We start from the raw sequence: 13,997 nt of genomic DNA on the forward strand, positions 1-13,997 counted from the left end.
CACAGCTCCTCTCTCTGTACCTCTGTATCTCTAGATCTACAAAGTCACAATGAAGCTCCTCCTGATCTGTTCTGTTCTCTGCCAGCAGCATGCTCAAATCAAATATTGACTCATCGGCTTCCTTCCTCAGTAATTTTCACTTCTCTTGTTCTTAAAAATAAGCACCAGACATCCTCTCACTCGCCAAATTCTTGTTAAAGACCTACTCCAATGAAAATTGTGTTTTTGTTCTTGTTAGCATCGTCTTGTAGCATTTTTTCGAATAATAGAGGACATGAAAAAAGGCCTACAATGCCAAGCCACGAGCTACCTGCTCTGCTCCAGTTCTGATGCATCCACTTGTTGACAACCAGATTAATGTAGAGAGTTCTCTGTAGGGAGTAATGATGAGCTGAAGCAGGAGTGTTTAAACAGAGGAACAATGAAAACAGGCAAGACTGAGTGTCCAGACGACCACCTTTCTTCACCTCCAGAACATTGTCTTCTTTCCACCAGTGGTAGAGGCTGGAGGTATATGTGTAATATATAACCCTATACATGTTACAGTCAAATTTGACTTTGGTTTTATGTCACAAGCTCTTCCTGACACACCTGGATTCAGGTCAGAACACTGAAGCACTGGATTGTGCACCTTTGTGGTTGCTTAACCGCATCACAACTACCATGTATTTATGTATTTTTTTAACCTACCGGGTAGAAACAGCATCTGAGTTAGTTTTCATTGCCTCTGTGCGTGTCTCATACAGAGAAAACGCCTCTTCTGCCGAGCGGACGCTCACCTCACTTAAACCTCCCACAAAACTAGGAAAAAAGAGAAACATGCATCACTTAATTTGTGTGAATCTAATCATAAAAATTCTTCATGTTCTACACCTTCCAAGGACTGGGTGTTTGAGAGGATCCAAAGTCTGGTTATTGTGATTGAAGAGATCAACTGTGTTGCCATCTGGAAAAAACTGGAATTGGAAAAAAAAAGTGGTCTACGTTATAAAGACTATTGTGACTGTTTGTGGCCATGCTATTACAGAAGGATGTACCTGAAGAAATGACACGGAGACAAAAAAGTCTTCTGCCTCACGTGATGACATGCAGCTAAAAATATTTATCAGGATCTGAAACCGTCAAGATGGTAAAATATTAATAAAATGGCAAATATGTGTTTTTAAATAATTTTAGTTTTACCTTTCTTAGAAGACTGTGGCTGTTTAGGGCCTGGACCATCTCTGTGGAAGCTCCACATGTCAGCAGTGATGCATTAAACCCACTCAGCATGGACTCTGTTAGAGTCTGCAGGAGCGCCGAGTGGAGGAGCTGCAGATCAAGGGATGAACTTTTGAAGCTCTATAACGTTAGTGCTTTCCAAATGTGCAGACTTTGAACTCCAAGGTAATGTTTTCCATCAGAAGGCAGAAACTTTTTTTTTTTACCTCGATGTTCTCAGTTGTTACTGCCTTGTCAAACGAGAAAGACTTTTTTTCCTGATTAGAAACCAAAACATTTAATAGTTTGACAAAAAGGGGAAAAAAACAGCAGCAATAAGGTAGTTTCTATGTTTTACCTCAGCTTTAGCTGGTTTGTACTCAACTCCGCAGCCTTCCTCAGTTATAATTAAATTTTCTACAAACACAAAACATCACCACATTTTCATTTAAAACAAAACCACCGGATTTATATCTTTTTACATTCATTTTACCTGAATTTGCAATAAGTACAAGCTCCACTTTCACTTTCTCAGCCTCCTCATCTATCTGTTAGACAGAGGATTTCATTATTGGATTCACACAAACCTATCATGACTCTTTCATATCCCCACTATCTGCACAAGAAGCATCAAAACAATAACTATAGTGTATCAATGAAAATATTTTCTCACCGGTGCATTTGTGTTCATGGCGGCTGTCACCTGTGTAACTCCTGCTTCTGCTGGATTTCAAATATTAATGAGTTGGAATCTACTTTCACTGCTACAATGGATCAAATTACATTTCTAAATAAGCAAAAATTCACAGCTAATAAATGGGTAATGCCCTTTTTTCTGTAGAAAATGTTAGAGGTAAACGGATACAACATGATTTGCTTGAATCTTATGCTTTTTTTGGTTTGTTTGGGGTATCTTTTCGAGGCTCTCATTAAAAAAATAAATATATTACATATTCCAAGAGATTATTCATTCATTACAAACTCATAACCAATAAAATATTTATTTTAAAATAATCAGTTTCATGGTATAACCTTTATGGAGTCTTTAAATCTTCTATTATTTTGTTAAGTGAATATAACAGCACTGCTCTGACAGAATGTGTGGCTGAAAGTTGTGAAAACTTTTACATTAAGGCCAAAAGAACAGAAAAAACAATAAGACCAAACTAAACTAAAGTCACTGACAAAGTGATTTCAAAAACCTAAAAAACAAAAACACATGCAATGTATACATGTACTGGGATATTGACACTGGAATGATTTTACGTCTTATTCCTCTTCTCTGCATGAATAATGGGACCAGAAATGTAAACAATGTACAAACTAGTACATTTTAAATGCTCATGTCGCATATCTTCAAACACCAATTTATGATTTTGCAGTCCTGGTATGAGGAAAAAAAAAATGCATACACTAACACTCGTGCGTCTTAAGATCAGAAAGATTAAAGCCAAAACGAGTGTTTTAGTTAATTGTTTGTGTAACTGAAAGGCTTTGAAAATGTTTTGATTTTTGGTGAACTTAGAAAGAAATCTGCTAAAGAACAGCTGACATATTATTTTCCTTTTCCAAGAAGGCAGTTGTGCAGAAAGTGTGATGCTTTTATTGCTTGAATAGTAAATAATAATAATAATAACAAGCAAGCATAAAAATATCATATCTGTTGCACCATTTAGGCAAGATTGAGGTTTGAAAAATAATACTAGCTATATTACAGTGAATCTTAATAAGCCACTCCGATGAAAAATTGTGTTTTTTGGTGATCTTATGGTATTTTTCTCCTGATTGAAGACATAGATTAAGAAGATTATTCACATATCTGAGTATTACTTCATTCATATCCTTGTGAATCAAATAAAAAAAATGCAGTTGGAAAAAGCTTGTAATTGTGACGTAGAAACTGCTATTACTCCCTGTTCCTCTCCATTCTTATATCTTCAACTGTGAACGGCATGTTCATCTTTGTTTTCTTTGTTTGAGATGGCATCTGACTCAAAAATGTTACAATGTTACACTGTTGCTCTGCTTGTTAGTTTGGTTATGTAGGATGTGAGCCAGTGGGAAAGTGTAAACACACTTCAAAAGGGAATTTCTAATGAACTACTGCCGCTCTGCAGACACTAGAAAATGATACGTTTGTAGAAAACTACAAATCAGAGGGTTTTTTTTTTGTAGAAAACAACATTTAAGAGTAATTTTATGAATGGAGAAGTGGACTTGGAAAGTGTGGACATTGAAAAATCGAAACTTAAAAACAACCTGATTGGCATCATTGCTCATCAGGTTAGTTTATCAAGTCTTACTTTTGTTACCAACCAACACTTTATTAAACTCTGTCAAAATGAACAATCAAAATATAACTTATATATCATAATTTATAACATATCTTTATTTTTAACACCTTTATAGTTTACTTCACCCATATTATAAAATCTATTCAGTTAGTGTGGGCCTTTTAGATGCAGTTCATCAAACTTTCTCTGTCCTTTGTTATGGAAACAACAATCTTTCCAATGTCTTTGAGCAATTTTTAAGCTTCAAAACCCAACAAAAACTAAAAATCCCAAACACTCAAAAGGCCTTTTAAGATTTTTTTTAATGTAAATTAAGTGGAAACACCCAGAGAAGTCTGTAAAGGTGACAGAAGCAAGACATTAGAAGCGTAACAGCTTTGTCATGATTTGATTCAAAGCAGCCAGCAAATAATAAAATCAGGTGATAACAGGGACAGGTGGCGTACTGGTGATTTGAACTGCGAAATTGTTAGATCTGCCTCAGATTTACAATAATAGAATATACAGTTCTGCAAAGACTGGATCAGGAGAAGAAACTCCTCGCTTCGGCTCAGCTCAGCTTCATTCACTCGTCTGCAGAAAGACAAATGGGATACGTTACAATCATGAGGTTTGTTTCAAATGAAAGATAATCCACACACAAATAAATACCTTTTTTGAGAGCATCATCTTCAAGATAAGTCCTCTGCATCATTCTGGGTGCAACCATTCTACGGTAAGGAGCAAAGCCTAGAACCAATGAAAATATTAAAATGTTTATTCATTTCTGCGTTTATTCACAGGCGAAGCCTTTTCTTTTTTACCTCGACGGCAGTCAGGGCGGCCGCGCATGGTGGTGCCCTCGATGGGGTTGCCGGACTCGTCCACACACCAGCAGTATCCGGTGGCGTGCCAGCACTGCATGGGCTTGTACTTGCCCTGCTCGTCACACTGAGGCTTGTACGAGCCGATCTTGCTGATGGTGTCCGGTGAAGCCTCCAGCTGGCATTTGGTCTTGATCATAGATGCTGTTGAAACATTAGAGCTTCCTGTGAGTATGTTGATAATGAAATGGCTCATTAACAACAAAATGGGAGCAATCAGCTGGTTTGGTGCGTAAATCACATCTCAATATCTGCATATTATTAGAGTTACATTCCAACAGCACAAGAAAATCAGATGGATAACAAATCCGGAAGTAACCTGGCTGGGGAGTTGGAGCTGGAGGCGTCTTCTGAGCCATCTGGAAGATCAGCCAATTGCGCATCCAAGACTCAAAGGTCTGCAAGGAAAAAACGTTTGAAATTGTTATATTTTTAACTCCCGCTCAGTTTTTGTCCACACATGTAGGATCAGGACGCTTTACCTGCCACTCGCTCTCATTGATCTGCTGCCTCAGGGTCTGCAGGTTGGCCAGGAAGGTCTCATTGAACTTTGGCAGACTGACATCCTGCCAGGTGAATATCAAGACTTTAGCTCCAAGAATAATAACTCAAAGCACCATGTTAAGAAATCACTAAGTGCCACTCACCTGCATGAGATCCATCAGCTGCTTCTCCACGCTGACCACAGCTGTATCCTGCAGTTTCTGGAAGATATAATAAACAATTATTTTATTTCAAGCAACTAATCAACATTTGACCATAATAACACAGTCAAAGGTCTGTGAATAAGCTCACAATCAAAGGAGTCTTGGCATCTTCACTGAAGTCTGACACCAGAGACAGGCTGTTCATTGGCATGGCCATCCTCGCTGGAGCCACGACTGCAAAGAAAAAAATTATCCGAATTAGACAAAAATAAATAAATACAAATCATTAAAAAAAAACTGCAGTAAAAACGTTAAATAACACACAAAACTCTTGATAATTTCAAAGAAGTCCACAGATATTTAAGAAAAATTATATATATATGTTATTGCATAAAAGTATGACAATTTAGCCCCTGCAAAAAAATAAACAATGCTGTAAAAGTCTAATGAAAATAGCCTTTTTCATATATTTTCTCTTGTTTGCCTGTTTGATCAAATATTTGATAAAAAAAAGAATCCTCTTCCTGCAAAAAGGAACTGTCTGCCTTTTTCAAAGAGTCCGTGACCACTGTTCCATCCCAACATTTTCACTGGACGTTTCACTGGTCATGTATGCAGCTGAGTGTGGGACATTCTTTGATGTGTTGTGGATGTATTTTTCCAGCTGTAAAAGTTCACAATTTCTTCACATTTTTGTGGATTGTGTGCTCTCCACATTTCTCCACAGTTTTGAGATTTTCTTTCTGAATCCAAACCAAAAAAAGGAACTTCCAGTATTTATTTATGTGATTTTTGCCTTTTTATTAAGTTGTCTAGTTTCTTCTAACAGAAACACAGATGTGTGATTTTCTATCTGAACACAGGAGATGGTTCTGGGTGGGAGGAGAAACCTGTTCTCTGTTATTAAGATTAAAATGGTTAAAAAAAAAAAAGAAAGAAAAACACTGAGTATATTTCATACTTGACTGTCCTTATAAGTCGTTGATGAGGGTGATTATTAATAAATGTTTCCTGTTTTCATGTTATTAACAAAAATTATAAATGGGGATTTCTTTAAAAACCAAAAGAGAACTTTTCTTTTCTATGTCTGACCACAAAAAATTCTTCAGAACTGTTTTTCACTTCCCTCTTCATGTCTCACTTTTCCAACAAAGGATAACAAGGACACATTCTTATGAAAAATTTAAAATAAAGCTACAGAAAGCCGCCTTCTTTTTACCCTGGGATGCACGAGTGAGCTGCTTCCCCATTCTCTCTGAGTTCTTCTGCAGGGTGTGGATCTGCTGCTTCTGATTGTACACCATGTAGGCGGTGAAGACCTGGCTGGCCAGCAGCAGGCATGCCAGGGTGGTCAGGCCGGCGATCTTAAAAGCACGGCTGTTGGAGCCCCTGCAGGAAAAAAAAGAAAAAAGAAAGAAAAAGGTCACTTAATAAAGATCAAATGAGAGAAAATAGGATGTTATTTTAACTACAAATAGAGACAGAAACAGGAATAAAGCAACAGAGCTTCATTATTATAGCACCTTTCACACACAAATTCAAAGATACCAAAAACAAAACCAAGAATATTGCCTTTTTAAAAATTCCTCTGACTAAAGTGAATTTGAAGTAAATTCAGGAAGTTTGAATAAAATAGAAATTTCTCATTTTTTTCTTTTGTTGGGTTTTGAGTGCATCACATTACCTAAAGCAATGTAACCTTCAGGGTCCTTAGGTAAATATTATCTTTGCAGGGATAAAAATACAAATTTCTGTGTTGTGCTCTCTCAAAATACATGCCCATCAATAAATCAATAAATAAAAGAAAACCATCAAAGTTGTAAAAATATATTCAGGTTACTTTAAATGTGTTTATTAAACTGTTATGCAAGAGAGTTTCACTTTTCCTCTGGGCCATAAACCTGTTTCCGGTTAGCTGATTAAATTCTAGTTTTTCTGTTCTGTCACAACTGTGCCCTAAAATAAACAAGTGACTAAAATGTGTAAAACTATTACTAATTCTAAATTTAATCTAATTCGTGTTTACAAAACAAAACAAACCCAAACTTTACAGCCAATAGCAAGAGAGCGTCACTAGTTGCTAGGTAGATGTCTTCAACTAGAAACAGGGAAGTACCAACTTGGACTATTTGAGATTTAATTACAACTGTAAAAATACATTTAATATTAATAAAAACAATAAGAACACTTTATTTTCCAGAACAACTAAGAAACAAAAAAAAAAATTAAAATATTTAGAAAAATATAGTACTTCAGAAAGAGTTTACAAGACAACATTGAAACTATAAAAACAATCCAAGCAGAGTTATTTTACTTTTAAAAAGACTTATTACCAGTTTACAAACTTACAATTAGATAAATAAAAAAACAAGATCCTTAGGTTTTAGTGTGTTCAGAATAAAACTTGTCCTTTTAAGTCGTATTTTTAGTGTAACATTAAGCAAAATGAGACAAATATCGTACACTAGCATATTTTTTCCTGCACGAAATTTACTTAAAAATGTCTGTTTTTCAGATCTTCTCACCCTCTGGACACCACACGCGGGACGAGGTTCTCATCGCTGCCCATCCCATCCTCTCGTGCCAGGGGAGAATCTTCTGGAGTGTTGGCCATCTTCAGAGTCTCTCTTCTCCTTCTTCTTTTTTATTAAACTCTGAGAGGTCTATAAAGCTCTCTTAGATAAATTGTCTTCTGAAAAGGGAGCAAGAACCAATCAGGTTAAAGAGGACAGAAAAAAAGTACCTGCTTGAAAAAAAAAGAATGTCTGGAGCCCGCGAGGAGAGCTCTGATTGGTTGAATTAATTTTGTCATCTGTTGATAGAGGCAGAAAACCATAACAGAGAAATGTTCAATGTTAGTTTATTTTAATAACATGATAATTTTATTCAGCTTTATTTCAATGTGTATTTATTTAGAGTTTGTATCGTTTAGTCCAACCCTTAGTTAACCTCCTGTTATGTTTGTTTCCAAAGAACAGCTTTGATATTTATTTCAATTTAAATTAAAAATATAAAAAGACCTAACTAAACCATTTTTTTTTACAATATTTTGATTACACAAAATAAACAATGCAATGGACGTTTTTAACGTGGAAAAGTACATATTAAGGTTTTTTTTTTTTTTTAAATATTTATTTAAATGATGTAAAACAGCCCAATTTGACTCAGAACATAACAGGATTGTTGACTAGAGTGCTTCTCAGAATTTTGCCCTGAAGATTTTTTTTTATATTTTTTGGGCATTTCTTAATATACTTTTACTTTTATTCAACTGGAAAGTTACTGTGTGAAGTGAAAGAGAAGCCGCCAACCACTTCTTTTAGTACAGGATTCTAGAAATCTGCACCAAAACAGTGCTACTGCTTTGAATCTGGAAGGAAGAGTTAAAAAATAAAGTTAGGCTTTATTTCAAACTGTTAAAATTGCAATTTACCTTGAAGATAAATCCCTTACAGATTGAGCTTCTGGGTAAAGTTTGTGGTCACAGCTCAGTGCTCACATCCTAATTTATTTCTGGAATTCCTGGAAACTGCCCTTTCAAAAGTCTGACTTGAAGTAGTTTTTAAAAAAGAAAAGTTTTCACAAGTTTCATGCACTTCAATTGATTGAAAATGTCATAATTTGTGGTCAAAATGCACATTTTTATCATGAGTTGAGGTTATTTATTGTCACCAAATGGGGTAAATAAAGGAAGTACCCAGCAGTTATTGAAAGTGACAAAGTACTCACTCCAAGTTAGGGATATTGCAAAAAACACAGGGAATGTCGTGTATACGGTCTTTGTTTTGCTTCACATATTTTTGTAATAGGGAGGCAGTTGTATTGGGGTGACAGAAACCTCACTGTGTACAGTGTGATTTACTCTACAGTTGTTCTTACCTTATAGAACTCATCATCATAATCCCCCAATTCCACCAGCACACCCCCAACTTTGTGTTCATGGAGGATTTTCTAACATGGATGTTGGTACCACATGGTGCCAGGATTGTCACTGCTGGACTTCAGGAAGTGGGGGTGCCTCATATGGTATGACCAGCAATGACCAATGACCTGAACCTCACAAAATATGTCTGGGACCAGCTGAAGCAGAGACTGGATGATCGTACCCAACTCCAAGTGAACTGGCAGCAGGGGTGACAGCCATGGGCACCCAACATTTTTGGGGTACCGAGTTGAGGACTTAAGAAATGTATCAAATAATTTCATGGCCATGATTATTTATTATTATTTATTTTTAACTTCTTATTTAGCATATTTATGTATTTTATTTTATATATTTCTGAAGGGCGGAGCTCTTGTGTTGCCACTTGTCGAGTTTTATATGACAAAAGAGATCAAGCAGAGAAGATGGAAAGTCAAACATATATGACAAAAGGACTGAAGAGAAAAGACATTTTAACAGTTATGAAGCTGTATGGAGAAGTTTTCTTGCTTTCTTTTTTTTGGTAAATGCGGCCAGTGAGGTATGTTTTTTCATTTTTTTGTTCATGTAATTTTTTATAGCAAAATTTGTATTTACGTTACTTATTTGTGTGTTAGTTTGGCGATGACTTTGCACACAAAGAAGAGGAATAAGTCATCAGTGCAACAAACTGCGGTCCTATTTCTTCACCGGAGAGAGCAATATATTTATTATTATTATTATTTGACTCCCCTATAATATCAACAAGTTAGCGAGCGGAGAGAGAGTCTTTCAAAAGTTTGAAGAAAAAAAAGACGAAAGCAGTAATCAACCTTCTGTGAAAAAAGAAAAAAAAAAGAGAAAGCAAAAAAATGTGTTGCATCACTTCCAAAAGTGCAGGAAGAAAGAAAAAACAGGAAAGGAACTGAAAATGAAGAAGCTCAAGAAGAGACAGAACAAGAGTTAAAAGGCAAAGGGAAGGGCAGAAAATAGTCATTTTGAAAACTTTTGTTGTTGACGTCACTCTATAGGGACTTTCTCTGTTCCATCATTCAAGCATTTTTGCCTGCTTTAATAAAACCTGACAAATTAAAGAAATGACACGTTTGGACATTTTACCCTTTAAGGATTTTAATGATGCAACCATCGCAGGTAGCCCCATCTTATTGTTCGCCCGGTCCCCCCAAACTGCTAAGTCTGCCACTGACTGGCAGACGTGCATGTAGCACTTGTGGAAGAGTTGAATGCAGTCTCAGCACATCATGAGAAGCGTGTGATGCTGTCGTCAAGCTGTCATTGGGGTAAATGGTGGAAATATGAAATACCTGCTGTCGACATGGTTAATTTATTTTTGAGTCATCTTTACAAGTGTCTCAATTTTTGGGGTAATAAATACCAAATACCAATATCTCTGTGGTTTGTGGTTATTCGTGTACGCAGGTCTCTAAAGGCCTGAGCAGTTCGGAGTGCAGACTGCAGCACACAAACTCTTTAATTAAATTAATAGATTTCTTCCTTCCACCATAATATTATATTTCTATATTAATTTGTCACTTGTTAAAAAATCTCCCTTATCCAAAAATAACCTTTAAAAGTTGCATTTTGTCTTCCAATAAACTGACTTTGGAAACACATTAAAAAAAGTTGAAAAAGACTCCAACTACTGAAAAATACAGTGGTGTTTAATTTGCAAATTAAAAAGCACCAACAATATTAGTTACACTGTAAAAATTATAGACAACAATTACAAATCTTTATCATGAAGTCCAGGAGATTAGTACCATCATCGCCGCTATGTGTTATCATGTAATACTTCATATGGACAGACTCAGTACCCTTTGTACAGCGGTTGGCAGTGAGAGGACATGAGGAAATACTCCGAGCGGCAACTCTGCATGACGAAAGAATCCAAACTCCCCTCGGTGCAGCACTGATGTTTTCACACGACGAGAACCGATGGCGCGGAAACCCAGACACATTCAATAATTTAGGTCTACTGAGGGTTTTTGCTTTATGTACATTACAAAGTCAGGAGATGATCATCAACATGTGCATCGTTATTACTTCGGAACAACGTATAAAACTATTGCAGTAAGAGCAGCTTCTCGTTATATACGCTTGACATCTAGTCGCAGTGGTGACATGTTATCCAACATCCATAGGGTGTCACTGGGCGTACGGTCGGTTGGCCTGGTAGCAATTTTTGTAATAAAATATCCCCAAACTTCTTCCCCTCTCTGAGTTTAAAAGTCCTGTAAGAAATGAAATTAAAAAAATAAAATATACAGTTTGGACAAAACTGAAAACAGACCTTGAAATGCACAATCCTCTCCTGTACACTATCTGAATCTGAAGGTTCAGAGAGCTCAGTTAACATACAGTAGCTAGCTTATGATCCTCTTCACAGATTGTAGCGGAAGCTGTTAAGTTAGTGTGCTTTCCAGGTACCTGTACGCTCAGTCGAGTGCTCATGTGCTTCCCACCTCCATCCCCGAGCTTTAGCTCACGGCTGCTCAGTGGTCATAAAACTGACTGAAGAGCAGGTAGAGCTAAAACGGTATAAATAAATGCACTGTTGATTCCTTATAAGTGAAAACAATGCAGTTAAAGATGGTTAAGTTTGGTGCATTCTACAAGTATGCATTTCCATCAGGATTACAGAAATGTTAAATCAGAGGAAAGCTAAAAGAAGAACCCTCAAATGTCCGTGGTGGTGATAGCTGGATGAAGATTCTGTCCTGGCACTTGTTATACAATAACTAGGTTCTACCAAGGCCTATCATGTGAGGCTACAGGACGCAGCCCGAGTCCAGATGTCTCGTCTTTCACTTAATTCTCATACAAACGATTGCATTAAAAGAAGTTTCATCAAAGGTTTTGTCTGTCCTCCAGGTCGTCACCCACCAAAAGGACAACGTGTTGCCCACGGTAACAAGCTCCAAATGTGGAAACACGCCTGATACTGTTCACTTGTCTGTCATCCGTTTTCAAGAACCGAGTTCCTTTCTGGAGCTTCCAGCAGCAAGTTCTTAGGATGAGATAAAGTTTGATTAAGGAGAACAAGACAGTGATTATCAAACACTAGCGGCTTCTTCGTGTCCGTCTCGAAGTCCTCCCAGTGATGAATATTCCTCACGGGCATCCGTACATCTGGAATGCCATTTGTCTGCTTTTGAGATTTCGTTTGGCATCACATCTTGAAGGCTCCGTAGATTGCAGTCTTCGTCAGAACAACCTGGGATCTGAACTCCTGCAGAGCAAAGCGGCGACGCTTGGAAGGGAGCAGTGAACCGTCCCTCCGCCGGGGCTGCTACCTGCTGTGCACCAACTCTTCTCGGAGCCAGCTGGGCAGAGGCTGACCCATCCTGTAGAGCAGCTTGGACAGCTCAATGTTGTGATCCCTGTAGTACTCCCTGAGGAACTCCTGGGACTAAAGGAGATCAAAGAGCAAAATGAACAGAGATGCAGGAAACTCACATTTGGCAGTTTGGAAAAGCGTTTTTGTGATGTCATACCTCAGGGTCCATGTCGGGGTACCTGCGTCCTTTACTCTTTCCTAAACACTTGGTCTTCCCTCCTTCGAGCAGCTGACACCAGAATCCTTTCTTGGGGTCAAAACTGCAAATAAATACAAAATCATAACTGTAATCTAAAAATACTAAAGGTTATGAGAAAAATCGATTTGTTCATATATCACGATATTTCCTTTGGCAAAGCGTGTATACACTTAAAATGTTGACAAGAATATATTTAATTATTTATTTATGTGCAAATGTAGTTCTGCGTCTGACTTTTGTTTTCCACCTATACCCTCAATCACTAGTTGGCAGCACAGGAATTTACCAAAAGAAAAGCTCCATGAATTTGTCGGTAAAAGCAACTTGTATATGAGATAAAGTTATAGTACTTAGCATTCTGAACATTAAAAAAATATATACTTTAATATTTTATTAACATGAAAGGTGCATTAATATTCAATTTCTTTTTCTGTCATACTCTTAGACATGTGAAAAATTGTTCTGGTGCAGTCTTGGGATATATCGTGATATGTATCGTCTCTCGAGATATACGATTAAGGTATGTATCATATCATAGTATGTATCATATTGCCAGACTATTGCTAATACACACTTAACAAATACTATGGAAATCCCCTGTGTTTTGCATCGGTAAAACCACACGCTCCATCTTATTGTATAACAAAACATTGCAATTCATTTGCTGCAAAATGAATGACTCTGTTAACAAAAACAATGTTAGTAAAATCAAAGAAAAAATACAGGTTTTAGGATCACAAATGTTCATTCACAAAATAGTTATAACTAAGAAAAAAAGGCCAATAAATAAATTACATTTTTGAATGAAATATTGCAAATCTTACGCTAAAATCTTGTGGTAGTTGATAATGTTGGTGAGGCCAAGAAACTTCTGGATCTTGTCCATGATTGAAGCAGGTTCAGTCTTCAGCATCTGTCCATCCAAAACTAACAACTAGAAAAAAAAAAAACACGTCTTAAAATAAGATCAGGAAGATGAATTAAAAGAACATTTATATGTCTAAGTGTTCACATTAAATTGATTATAGTTAAACAGCAGGACATCCGTATACACAAAAAGATTTTATTAAATAATTAAGTACTTTTTAAAAACCTGTTTGAGGAAAAGAAATGACCCATCATTTATTTAATTTTATTGCTTGTTGATCTTTTTTCTTAGGTATGTTTTTATTTATTTCAGCCAGCAGAAAAATACAGACATTAACAGCCTTAAAATGTGTGTGATATAATTATTAAAACTAGCAAAATAATGAGTTAGAAATATTGCCCACCCCATTTGATTTGTATTGCACAAGTCCAAAAAGAAAAAGCATAATTTCCGTATTTTCTACATTTTTAGTACTGTACTCCAAAAAATGTTTTTATTTATTTGAAAAAGTAAAAAAAAAAAAAACATCTGAAGTTAAATAATATCTCCATTTAAAAAAGTTGTTTTTGTTGTGGTCAGTGTCTTTACCTAAAAACACAGATTTTCTTGCAGGGAATAATTATACGCTTAAATGAATAAAAGTGGCTACTTATTTATTTAGCCCAGG

At 36.4% G+C, this 13,997-nt stretch overlaps 2 protein-coding genes across 3 annotated transcripts in view; both read right to left on the reverse strand.

Annotated features, from left to right (window-relative positions):
• Positions 1 to 3,929: 3,929 nt before the first annotated feature.
• Positions 3,930 to 7,686, reverse strand: cd74a (CD74 molecule, major histocompatibility complex, class II invariant chain a). Its single transcript, XM_024284220.2, has 9 exons — positions 7,530 to 7,686; positions 6,224 to 6,393; positions 5,153 to 5,238; positions 5,005 to 5,061; positions 4,840 to 4,923; positions 4,677 to 4,755; positions 4,298 to 4,501; positions 4,146 to 4,223; positions 3,930 to 4,067 (listed from the first exon to the last, which is right to left on the reverse strand). The coding sequence occupies exons 1-9, from the start codon at positions 7,616 to 7,618 to the stop codon at positions 4,060 to 4,062; spliced, it is 855 nt and encodes a 284-aa protein (XP_024139988.1). The 5' UTR covers positions 7,619 to 7,686; the 3' UTR covers positions 3,930 to 4,059.
• A 2,880-nt stretch (positions 7,687 to 10,566) lies between these two features.
• Positions 10,567 to 13,997, reverse strand: part of ndst1a (N-deacetylase/N-sulfotransferase (heparan glucosaminyl) 1a) — a 49,001-nt gene continuing 45,570 nt past the window's right edge. For both annotated transcript variants that reach the window (XM_024283162.1, XM_036213783.1), the window contains exons 13-15: positions 13,287 to 13,396; positions 12,421 to 12,523; positions 10,567 to 12,335 (exon numbers count right to left, since the gene is read on the reverse strand). In XM_024283162.1, the coding sequence (XP_024138930.1) occupies positions 12,216 to 12,335; positions 12,421 to 12,523; positions 13,287 to 13,396 (333 nt within the window). In that variant the 3' untranslated portion in view covers positions 10,567 to 12,215. The remainder of the gene's footprint in view (positions 12,336 to 12,420; positions 12,524 to 13,286; positions 13,397 to 13,997) is intronic.

Source organism: Oryzias melastigma, linkage group LG10, assembly GCF_002922805.2.
Source record: "Oryzias melastigma strain HK-1 linkage group LG10, ASM292280v2, whole genome shotgun sequence".
NCBI lineage: Eukaryota > Metazoa > Chordata > Actinopteri > Beloniformes > Adrianichthyidae > Oryzias > Oryzias melastigma.